This window comes from Belonocnema kinseyi, chromosome 1, assembly GCF_010883055.1.
Source record: "Belonocnema kinseyi isolate 2016_QV_RU_SX_M_011 chromosome 1, B_treatae_v1, whole genome shotgun sequence".
In the NCBI taxonomy this organism is placed as follows: domain Eukaryota; kingdom Metazoa; phylum Arthropoda; class Insecta; order Hymenoptera; family Cynipidae; genus Belonocnema; species Belonocnema kinseyi.
The window spans coordinates 167,717,174-167,729,782 of NC_046657.1; the positions used below are offsets into that span (position 1 = coordinate 167,717,174).

The window sequence follows — 12,609 nt, forward strand, 5'->3', positions numbered from 1 at the left end:
AATCGCCGAAAAACGACCGCATTTGAAGAAGAAAAAACCGCTTTATCATCACGACAATGCGCCTGTTCATTCATGCTTAGTTGCACAAGCAAGATTGCATGAAATCGGCTTCGAATTGGTTCCTCAGCCCCCGTATTCACCAGACCTGGCCCCCAGCGACTATTACTTGTTCCCTAACCTGAAGAGATGTCTCACCGGTAAGCGTTTTTACTCAAATGAGGAGTTCATAGCTGAAACTGAGGCGTATTTTGGAGACCTTCCGGTCGAGTACTTTTCGGACGGTATCAAAAAGTTAGAAATCGTTGGACTCGCTGTATCGACCTAAAAGGAGAGTATGTTGAAAAATAAAACCGACTTTGGCCAAAAAAACGTCTCCGTGTTTCATTTTTCAGGGACTTATCAGACTGCCTAGTATGTGGCAGAGTTCATAATAAGGTATATTTTGTTATATGAATTAATCTTTTATGTCCGTTGAGAAAAAGATAACTTTTTTGTAAAATTTTCTGTACTCCACAAACGCAGTATTTGTGCGAAAAAAAGTTGGAAGTAAAATATTAGGGTCTAATTAATTAAATTATTCGGCCTGCTTGACGTTAAGCTAACGTAAACACTGGTTTTAAAAAAAATAAAAGAGCCCAAAATTTGGGACTACGGGTTCAAATAACACCCTAAATAAGTCTTGTGTCAGCTTAACATGCCTTTAAGAAAACCACTTTTGCGGTTGTAGTTTTAAATGATATAATTTTATAATGGTAGTATTGATGATGATGTGTATTCAACAGTTTTTATCTGCCCATATCTCTTGCAATCGCATTCTATTTATTTGGAATTATACTCATTTTTAGTTAGGATCATCTTGACTTTACTAACGAACGTAGGTCATGTGCCGTTTGGTACAGACTTCCAACTTTCCAACCCATAGATATATTTTAGTCTATTCCAACGTTAACCGTATGGTCACTAGGGTCGTCCAAAAATGTATTGCAAATTTTTTTTTCACTCTAGAGGGCAAAGAAAATTTTGAATGTTAGATAAATGGAACTCATGACCAAGGGTTTCATTGAAACATGCCAAACTTTCTAGGGTATTAATAAAATAAGACTAATAACTTATATTTTGAGTACCCCAAATATGAACCAAAAATATAAAGAAACTACAATTTTACGTATTATTGCTACTTTTTAGCAAATTCCGTCATATTTTGTGTACAAATAATTACTAATGCATCATTTAAATACCTTCTTTTTAAACTTGAAAACGAAAGCTGTACAAATTTTGAGGAAATTTAAAGGAATTTAAGGAATATAAAGATGGCAGTATAATAGATTTCAAATATTTAAAAATATTTCGAAGATTCGAATGATGTATACTAGGACGGTCCAAAAAACGATTTTCAAGCTACATGGCAAGACACCCACCCCCCAAAAGTTTTCATTTCCGGAAAAAGGAAATTCGTAATTTTTTTTGAAATTCGAATATTAACACGTTCCACCAGGCACTTCAAAATCCCATTTAATTACCATGGAGAAATTTGGAATTTTAGAAAAATTGAACTCATGTTCCAGGGTTTCATAGAAACGTACTAAACATTTTAGGGATTGAAGAGGAGTGTTTACAAAATAAAACTATACTAATAACATTATTTACAACCCACCCCCACCCTCCCCGTAGCATCCTAAATATAGCCCAAAAATCAAAAAACAACATTTTTACGTATTATTGTTACTTTTGTTCAATTTCCGTCGTATTTTTTATACAAACAATTACTAATAGACAATTTTAATGTTTCATATGCCTTTTAAAACAATTTTTAATTGTTTAAACAAATTGAAATTATTAAAATAATTATTTATTCCCCAACATTTTTTAAAATAATCTTGTTTTCTGATTGAAATGCAATATTTTGTTATTGTTCGGATCATTAAATTTGTCTAAAAAAAGTATCTAATTATTTGAACAATTTATTATTTTTTATTTTCGAAATTTCTAAAAATTGAGCCAGAGATATCTACTTTTTACAAATTGGTATCCTATGCTATTTCTTTTGAATAATTACATAAATTTAATAAATTTCTTTGATGGTTAGTAAATTTCTTTTTCTTTTAACATATTTAATTGGCTGAAGCATTTTTCATATAACAAAAAAAATTCAATAAAATAGAACACATAAAATTACCTTCTTGACTGTATAGTGTATACCAAGAAGAAATGACCACTTTTCTATTTTTTTGATAATTACTTTTTTGAAAATACTTTAAAAATAATAATTAAAAGTAGCATAGAATACCAATTTGAAAAAAGTTTGAGCCTCTAACTAAATATTCATAAATTTTTTAAGTAAACACTAATGAATTGTTTAAATAATTATAAAATGTTTTTAGAAAAATGTACTACAAACGATGATAAAATATTGCATTTCAATCAGAAAATACGATTATTCTTTAAAAACTTTGGGAATAAATAATTATTTAAATGATTTATATTTGTTTCAACAATTCAAAATTGTTTAAAAAGTCATACTTTTTATATAAATTGTCTATTCGTAATTATTTGTATGAAAGAGATGACGGAATTTGCTGAAAAAAAACACAATAATACGTAAAAATGTAGTTTTTAGATTTTTAGGTGATACTTGGGCGCTGCGGGGAGAGTAGCAGTAGGTTGAGAATAACAATTATGGGTATGCTTTTATTTCGTTGACACTCCTCTTTAATCCCTAAAAAGTATGGCACGTTATTATGAAACCCTGGAACATGAGTTCGATTTTTCGTAAATTCAACATTTTTACCATGTTAATTTAATGGGACTTGGTAGTGCCCGGTGGCACGTGTTAATATTCGAATTGCGAAAAAAGAAAAATGACTGATTTTCTTTCTCCGGAGATGAATACTTGGGAGATGAATACTTTCATAACGATTTCAAAATAACACAAGAATTTCAAAGATTTTAAAAAGTACACCAGATTTGAAGGATTTCAAAAATTTACAAGTTTTTAAACAGTTTTAATGATTTCAATGATTTTAAACGAATACGAAAGATTTCTTAAATATTTCACAGACGTTCAACTTTTTCAAAAAGTTTCAATAAATTTGAGAAGGCCTCAATTGATTTCAATGATTTCAAATGAACACAAAAGATTTCATAAACAAATAATGAAGAAAGCTTTCACTAATATTTTAAAGATATCATACTTTTTATTAAATTCAAAAAAATTCATATATCAGAGATTTCAAATTTGCCTTGTTGGCCTTGCCTTGTTGGCCTGGAAAACCTGGACAAAACCTTGAATTTCGTTCTTAAGTATGGCTGAACACCCTGTAAAAAAAAATATATATATAATTAAAAATTTGTCATAAGGACAACCGCAGGATTTCGCCGGGAGCGGGTGCTAATCTGAAAAATTGCACCCGCTTCCAGCGAAATCGCGGTAAAATTTCAGCCACAACCACGTCTCACAACTGTGAGATAGGTGGTTACAGTCTGTAAAGGAATCAATACGACGATCCAGCAAAAGCTTCGTGCACCTTAAGAACACGGAGCGACCCAAGGACAACCGCCTTCTGCATTTTTCCCGTAAGTGTTCTAGCATATTGTTGACACGCAGGGATGCTTTTTAGGTTATTAGCAAGTGAAAGCTTGGCACCTCCAAGAGCGCCGATGATAAGGACGATCAGTTTAACAGAATATTCCGGGTACAATCGTTCCTACTCCCTTATAAGGTCTCTATACCTCTCTTTCTTTTCATTCTCCTTGGCTATGACGTTTTTGTCAGCTGGTGCCGAAAATTCGATAACGAACATGGTTCGCTTCTCGAAGTCAAGAAGAACCATGTCAGGCCTCGAGTGAGCAACAGAAACAATTGTCGAGAATATAAAGTTCCAGTATATGCGGCACTTCCCATTCTCGACAAACGACTCAATTTCCCTAGGAGCATTTAGAGGAGCGATATTAAGGTGAATGCCATAGGAGTGACAGAGATGGTAATAAAGCACTCTTAGTGCCGCATTGTGCCTTTGAATGTAGGTCATTCCCGCGTGTCTTGGACAACTAGATAGTATGGGCGCTAAATGCTCGGGGTGTGCATGGCACGCCCTGCAGCTATCATCGGGAATGTCTTGGTTCAAAATGTGGGGACGGTATGTTAAGGTGGAAATGACACAGTCTTGGCATACAAAAATGAAACCCTCTATACCAGACTTCAATCCGGGCGATTTAAGGAAAGCAAACGTTAGCTCACAAGACAATGACTGATCCTTCACATTTCTGTGGAAGATACCGTGCATCCTCTTATCGAGGAGCTGTTCACGAAAGTCTTTTTCTTGTGCTTTCTTAATCCGGTCTTTCAGAAGTGAGTACTCGAGATAGATTAGATTTGATGCATTTTTCTCACCCCTAATACTGAAGTCAAGTCCGACTGTTTCAGCAGCCTCCTCCGCTGCTTTGTATAGAAATGCTCCTTTGCCCACTTCTTCGTGATTCCTGACCATTTTAAGAAGAGGGTCTCTTCCATTTGCAGCTCTATGTGCTGTACCCAGAATAATCCTGTTGTGAAGACATTCAAGACTCAATATTCCGGAACCCCCTTGACGGCGTGATGGACCTCCATGGAACTACTCCAAATCAATAGAGTAGTACCGGGACGGCAAGCATATTCGTTGCAGATACTTTGTTCCTCGCCGACAGTTCGGAAGACCAAATCTGTCGGATGAGACGTTTGTATCGGCTTCGAAGAGTATCCTTTATAGATGTGACATTCTGAATCCGGCTCTGTGGCACGCCCAGGTATGTATAAGTCTCTCCAGCGCATTTGTCTAACCCAAATTCCATTCCAATTTCCTTAGTATATCGTTCGACAAGCCCCAGAGCTAGATGCAGTTGCTCTCTGTTTTTAGCATAGATCTTAAGATCGTCCATACATTAAGACATTGTGCGATTTTATGAATATGTGATGATTTATATATGTGGATTTAATTATGCTACGCATTTTTATTATGGATTTACATGTATATATTTGCCCGTTTAACGAGTATTAAGGCTTGTGCACTGATTTGTATATGTTCATAATATTTTATGTATAAGAGGTGTGTTCAAAAAGTAAGGTGACTTTTCAATTTTCGCGGGCTACGCACATTCAAGTTAAAAAATTTTTTTGTTGTTGTGTTGGTACACTCGTCACGATCATATGTTCACAGTTTTGACTATATAGCTCGTGTTGTTTTTCTGGCAGAGGCCTAAAAGGTTAGAAGGGTTTGGTGTGCTCGGCGATTTTCTTCTTTCGAAAAAAATGGAGCAAAGAGTTTGCATTAAATTTTGTGTGAAAAATGGAATCAAGTGCTCTAAAACTCCTTAAATGTTGACAGTTGCATACAGTGAGTCTACCCTGAGTAAGAAAAATGTGTATAAGTTGTACACGCTGTTCCAGGAAGGTCGAGAGGATGTCGAAGACGAACCACGCCCTGGACGTCCCAGCACGTCAACAACATATGAAAACGTTCAAGCAGTGGAAGAAATGGTGTTGAAAGATCGCCGAATTACAATCAGAGAAGTTGCTGAAGATATTCGCATATCTGTTGGTTCATGCGCCGTTTGCGAGAGGCAATACGCAAAAAACGTCCGGAACTTTGGAAAAACAATTCGTGGCTTTTGCATCACGATAATGCACCTGCTCATTCATCGTTGCTTGTGAAAGATTTTCTGACCAAAAACAGAACCACAGTTATGCCTCAGCCTCCATATTCACCGGATTTGGCCCCCAGTGACTTTTTTCTTTTCCCAAAACTGAAGAGACCCATGAAAGGACATCGATTTTCTATGATTGAGGAGATAAAAACTGCATCGCTGAAAGAACTCAAGGCTATACCACAAAATGATTATCAGAATTGCTTCAATGATTGGAAAAAGCGTTGGCACAAGTATATTATATCTGAGGGGGATCACTTTGAAGGGGACAACATAAATATTAAGGAATAAATGAATATTTTTTTAGAAAACCATAAAGTCACCTTATTTTTTGAACACACCTCGTATCGATGCAATTTTTTTTTAACCTGTTGTCACGCGGAAATTTTATTCAAATTTGAACGAGGTCCTATAGACCGCGCACAAGGGTAATATAACAAAAACACACGTACCTTAGGGCGCCAGCCTTCATAAAGACAGTTCTGAAGTAGTAACTAAAAAAAAACTTTCGTGTACTCTAGCCCGAATTTAACCAGAATGATAAAAAATATTATACGGTAATTAACGGTCGTTAAAAAAAATACATTAAAAAAAATGCGCACACTTCTGTCGAAGTAAGGGGGTAGGGGTAAGGAACAAGGAAACTACGTAAACAATAACGACAGTGGGTCGAGAGGAGTAACTACAATATAAGAAAGTGAGGTCATTAGGGAGTGGTTACAAACCCGAGAGAAATGCTGAAGGCGTTGGAATTAATAAATTAACAATAGGTGATTATAGACAGGAAAACAGAGAAAAGAGGGTCTGGAAGTTACGGGAAAAAGAGGTCAAGAGAGAGAGAGCGAAGTCGCAACGGGTACTTACATCCTAAAGAAATAGGCAGTAGAAACACAATATATTTATATGGTCAGGCCACCCCACAAAGCACTCAAAACAAAAAAAAACCTATACACTTTGGGTATCACCCATCACACCGGCAAAGAAAAAGCAACCGTTTGGCACTCCATTACTTGAATTTAGGCACTAAACATAGTAATCCAGCCATGGAGTATTTATAATTTTGTATGTATAAAAAGTAAGCTAAAGATATAACCTGGCTGAACTAATATAGAAATTAAAGTCCTACCTCCGAAACTAAGCAGAAGTCGGTCGAAATTGAGGTAGTTTCGTGACTAGTCTACACCTCGAGCTTACAAGCATTCCTGGGTGAGACGCGTGCCCGGCGTGTCGGTCACCGCACACACTAGGTACAGTCTTAAGGCTAAAATGTGAACGAGTTTTATTTATTTTCATCTCCCCTAGGTGGTATCTGTGTTGATCCTTGTGTGGTAGAAAGGAAAGATCAGGAATAGAGGAACATGGCGGACATGTAAATAACGAGTGAGTGATTATATTAATCATGTCTGCAAATTATTTACATTTTCTGTTTGAAACAAATTTACATTATTTTTATTTTTAAATTGAAAAAGAGACCGATCTGTTTGGAGTGGTACTCAAGTGTTAGGCTTAATGTCTCTGTTTAAATATATTTTCATTTATAATTATGGGAAGCATAATTTACATAAGCAAACCATTTCATGCAATATCAAGAAATCTCAATTTTTTATCATGCGCTGCTTCATGTTTTTTTTATATTGCATAAAATGGTTTGTTTACGTAAATTATTCTTCCTGCAAATCTAAATAAAAAAATCTATTATAATTTGCATGGTATGGTGGAGGAGCGGGGCGAAGGAATTGCCGGATTAGAGCGGTAGTTTGTTCTACCTCCGATAGATGGCGCCACTCCCTTACTTTACTAAGTTCATATTCTTTAACATGGGACTGTACGCAGTGTGGTTACCGCATGAGGGCACTCACTTACGAAGAGCGGGGGGGGGGGGATAGAGAAACTAATGCACGAACTTAGTCTACGAATGTCTACGGTCAAGAGAGAGACCGATGATGCCACATGCCGCTGGTCTGTCTCGCTGTTGTTGCTTCTCCTCACTTCCTTTCTTCCTTCCAACCGGTAGACCGTTTTCCTCAGGCGCGAGATCCGCTACGTGTTCTATCCGAACCACAGGACTTGAGCCCGATAAGGGATGACTGATTCTTGGCCGATGATTGGCGGATGGAACTGTACTGCAGCTGCAGGGGGGGGGGTCTTCCACCCACGCTCGAACGATATTGAGAAATATACAGGTGTTAATAATTGTATACTTTCTCATATTAGATTAATTTGGCGAAAATGCCTGTACACTGACGAACTTTGTGGTCAACTCCCCCTGGGTTTATTCTTAGGTTTTATATTAAGAATAGCCCTTAACGATAGTGAGCTAAAATATTTAAATCTAAAAGGTACGAAAAATCGGGCCGAATTGCCTATGTATTTAGAAATTTTGCGGTCAATCCATCCTTAACATTAGTATTATTAGTGCTTCAACTGGACGCAATTGATTGATGTAGATGTCCTTGAAGCCAAACGGAACCAAAAAAATACCAGAATCAGCCTGAAGGGAGTAACGTGAAGGTCTCTGGACTGTAGAAGCTTCGCTAAAAGGAGGTCACAGCGAATCCTGTTCGACGACGCCACGGGATGCAGAAATTCTTGAGTCTTCCCGCTAAAGACCTCAAAGTTCTCACAATTGTTATATACATGTATATAAAAAAAAATAAAAAAGCGAAATTAAAGTGACTTAAAGTAAGAATTTACAAAACGCAGTCATGGAGTGCCGAATTTCACTCGAGGGGTCTAATTTCAGTATTATTTTTAAAAATTGTAAACTACTACTGGATCATTGTGATGGAGCCAAACTGCAAAATCAGGCTGTGTTTCTATATCTGAAATGTATATTTTAAATGGTGCCATAATCTCGAAAATTTATAAGTGCTACTCGAATCGCAAGTCAAATTTTCAACGAATTACGTATTAAAAAAAAGAAAAACTGATATTAAAACCACGATTTCTCCTTCGAGCAATAAATATCTAAATTAATTTAAGTTTCTAAATGAATAATACTAGCCAAATGCGAATCGCCGGAGCTAAATAGACTGTACAGTGTTGGTACAATTTTGGCAGCCGAAGGTCAGATAACGATATTGGGCCAACATCGGCATTTTAATCGCCCCAGTGTTGAGACAGTATTGGCAGTCTATATTGGCTATTTATATTTGTCGATCCTCCACCGATGCTTGGCCAAGTATCGGCACTTTATTGCGCCAAGTCTCACTTTCAGTAAGGGTAACTATATTTCACGAGGATCAGCCAAAGAGTGTCCCAGACACGGCACATTACTGAGCCAAGCGTCACTTTTACCACGGCAAACCATGTTTTACTTAAATCGGCCCAATCGTGAGACAGTACTGGCAGCCTATATTGGCCATTTTTATTTGATGAACCTCCACCGATGCTTAGCCAAGAGTCGGCATGTTATTGCGCCAAGTCTCACTTTTAGTACGGGTAACCATGTTTCACGAGGATCAGCCAAAGCCTATATTGGCTATTTATATTTGATAATCCTACACCGATGCTTCGCCCAGCATCGGTACTTTATGCGACAAGTCTCACTTTTAGCACCTAAAAAACAAATCTTACACGAAAGATAAAAAAAATTTTATTGAAAAATTGTCAAAGTCCATGATAAATTTTCTAAGTCCTCTCATTAAAAATTGTAAATGTTTATGAAAAATTACATTTCCTGTCATTGAAAAAAGTTTCTTAGTAGTCTACAACAGAAAAAAACGAAATGATACAGAAAGAACTATTGTAATCAATTTAAATTATTTATTTAAAAATTATTGTATTGATATTCCTGTTAACAGTTCTTGTATTATACATTTACATAACGGAGCTTGGTAATAAATAACTAGAAAAAATAGCTTAAAATTTGATACTTTAACTTTTCTCAACTGTAGCTAAGGAGTATGGCTTTTTCACCGGTTCCCGGACTAGATAATTCAGCACGTATTATACAAGAACTTTTTTAAAGTTTAAATTGTTAAAACACCCAAAATTACTAAAAATTATGTGTCGACGATCCTGGTGTACCGGGTCGCGCACAAGGAAATTTATCACGTATTCTACGATAACTGTAAAATTTTAAATCGTGCTAACTGTCAAAATAACTACCAATTGTGAGTCGACGAGCCCGGTGCACCGGATCGCGCACCGGGTAGTTGAGTACGTACTCTACGAAAAATTTTCACAAATTAAAATTGTTCAAACGGCCAAAATAACTAAAAGTTGTGTTTCGACGATCATAATGCACCGGGTTGAAAATCAGGTCGTTCGAGACGTCATCTACAAAATTCTAGATCAACCTTAATAATCTATACTCCCTTCCTCGCATTACTCTCTTCCCCACCGAGTGAGTCTAGTCTAGCCCGAAAGTGAAATGGTTTAATGGTATAATAATAATAATAATAATAATAATAATAATAATATGTAAGCTCTTGATACACTTTTTTACCCTTTTTCATCCCTTTTCATCTAGCCGAGTCTCCATCATTACTACTACATCCCATATTTCAAAATTTCGAATAAATGCCCTACCCAGGCCAAAATACTGTACAACAAAATATTTTTTAAATTCAGCAAGATCGATAAAAAGTGAAAATATTGACTTCGCTGCATTTTTTTTATTGAGCTACAAATATTCCATTTATTTATTTATTTCGGTAACTACATGACTTCGATATACGTTATTAAAGTTATATATCATAGTTTACATTTTTTACGGACGTTAATTATGTTTAACATATTGTTTGTTAAATTTTCTATTGGTTCTTTTTATTTATGAACTGGATTTTTTTATCTCACCTAGTTACAAACATTAATCAATTATAAACCTAGATTTTCATTCTAGATGTTTAAATAATCACACGCAAAATCTTTTACCGAAGAGAGAATTTTTAACTGGAGATATTCAGGTAACTCTAATAGGAGCATTTTTCATCCAAAAGTTCATACGGTCCGTGTAGAATTCATAAGACATTCTCATAGTAGGATCTTTATCATTTTCAATATTACCAATTTGAAAATATCCTTTGTTTTGTGTAGTGTATGGCAACCAGATATCACTTGATACGCTAGATGTTGGTTTCCTAGAATTTTGCAATAAAATTCAATGTAGGATATGATGATCAGTAGAAATAGTAGCAACAACTGACAATTTAATAGGTAAATAATATAATAAAAAGGACTTGTATTATGTTTATAATGTATTTAAACAATGCGTATAATTTCTGTAAACAAATGATTGTTTGTCCATCCCCCCTCAAAAACTCGTTTGCACGGGAAGCGAACGTAAAGTGGCCACTTTCAGCCCAGCGACGTAGGTGGGTAAAGCTGGAAGTACCACTTTGCCCAAAGAACGTTAGACCCATGCCATAATTGAGGGCTCATTTAAGGCTCATCTAATACCCAAAAGACAAATTGTGGGACTTGCATTTTTTTTTAAAATGCATGGTACTGCCAGCTTTACGTAAAGCTAGCCGTACCATGGTAGAAATATTCGTTATATCACATTTTTTCTTTCATAGGAATTGCGGGCTCATTGAAGGCTCTTGCATGAGCCACGGCGAAATTTTTCAAAATCAACCTCTATCCTAAAAAGCGACCCTAAAAATTAAATATGCACTAATCTGAAAATAGAGTACACCAGAATCAAAAGCTCATTTTAGACTCCAACGCCCCCAAAATCAATTTTCTAAAACCATCCCTTGACATTAAAAAACTACCTCTTACTTAAAAGTGCTGACTAAGTGAACTAAATATGCACTAATCATAAAACTGAGTGCCATAGAATTACAGGCTCATTAAAGGTTCTTGCATGATCCACGACGCAATTTTTCAATTCAAGCCCCCTATCATAAATAAAATACCCAAAACATTAAATACGTACTAATCTGAGAATGAAGTGAACCAGAATTGAGGGCTTATTTTAGGCTTCCAACGCCCCCAAAATCAATTTTTCAAAACCATTGCTGAGTATTAAAAAATCACCCTTTACCCAAAAGTGCGGATAATGTGCGAGAAAAAGCATTGTATCAGTTGAAAAAAATTATTTCTATCCTTTAGAAAATATCAAACCTTTTTCCAAAAACCACACCTGGCACTCTAAAATTACCATGTAAAGGATTGGGAAATTGAATTGAGAATAAAGTACATCAGCAGCGTTTGTTTTTTTTATTGTGGCCAAACATTGTATGCTCTATCTAGGAATTAGGGCTCATTTAGCGATTATTTAATATCCAAAATCCAAATTTACTACTGAGCTTTTTTTAGATTTGCTCAAATTTTGCTGTACTATTGATTGTTAAGTATTTAATTTTCAATATAAATTAGAGAAGTAGATATGTAATTAACTTTCGTTCTATTGTTCGTATTAAAAAGCGGCATAAGAGCCCTCCATGTTTACCCATACAAAATTTTACAAATAGATTTTTTCCTTAGGTATTTTTTTTTAATTAAATATTTACACACCTCTGGGCTCCATAACAAAGATTCTCTTTATATTCACTATACAGTCGGATCGCCTGATTAAAAACTACGTAGGAAGCAACTTTAAAAGCTAATATTTACATTCTTATAGTTATAGTTATCTATGTATAATTAAAAATTTGTCATAAGGACAACCTCAGGATTTCGCCGGGAGCGGGTGCTAATCTGAAAAATTGCACCCGCTTCCAGCGAAATCGCGGTAAAATTTCAGCCATAACCACGTCTCACAACCGTGAGATAGGTGGTTACAGTCTGTAAAGGAATCAATACGACGATCAAGCAAAAGCCTCGTGGACCCTAAGAACACGGAGCGACCAAAGGACAACCGCCTTCTGCCTTTTTCCAGCAAGTGTTCTAGCATATCGTTGACACGCAGGGATGCTTTTTAGGCTATTAGCAAGTGAAAGCTTGGCACCTCCAAGAGCGCCGATGATAAGGACGATCAGT

At 35.9% G+C, this 12,609-nt stretch overlaps 1 protein-coding gene across 3 annotated transcripts in view; it reads right to left on the reverse strand.

Moving 5' to 3' along the window:
- Window positions 1-10,283: 10,283 nt before the first annotated feature.
- LOC117166923 (esterase FE4-like) overlaps window positions 10,284-12,609 on the reverse strand; it is a 64,497-nt gene continuing 62,171 nt past the window's right edge. For all 3 annotated transcript variants that reach the window (XM_033351393.1, XM_033351402.1, XM_033351386.1), the window contains one exon: window positions 10,284-10,763. In XM_033351393.1, the coding sequence (XP_033207284.1) occupies window positions 10,586-10,763 (178 nt within the window). In that variant the 3' untranslated portion in view covers window positions 10,284-10,585. The remainder of the gene's footprint in view (window positions 10,764-12,609) is intronic.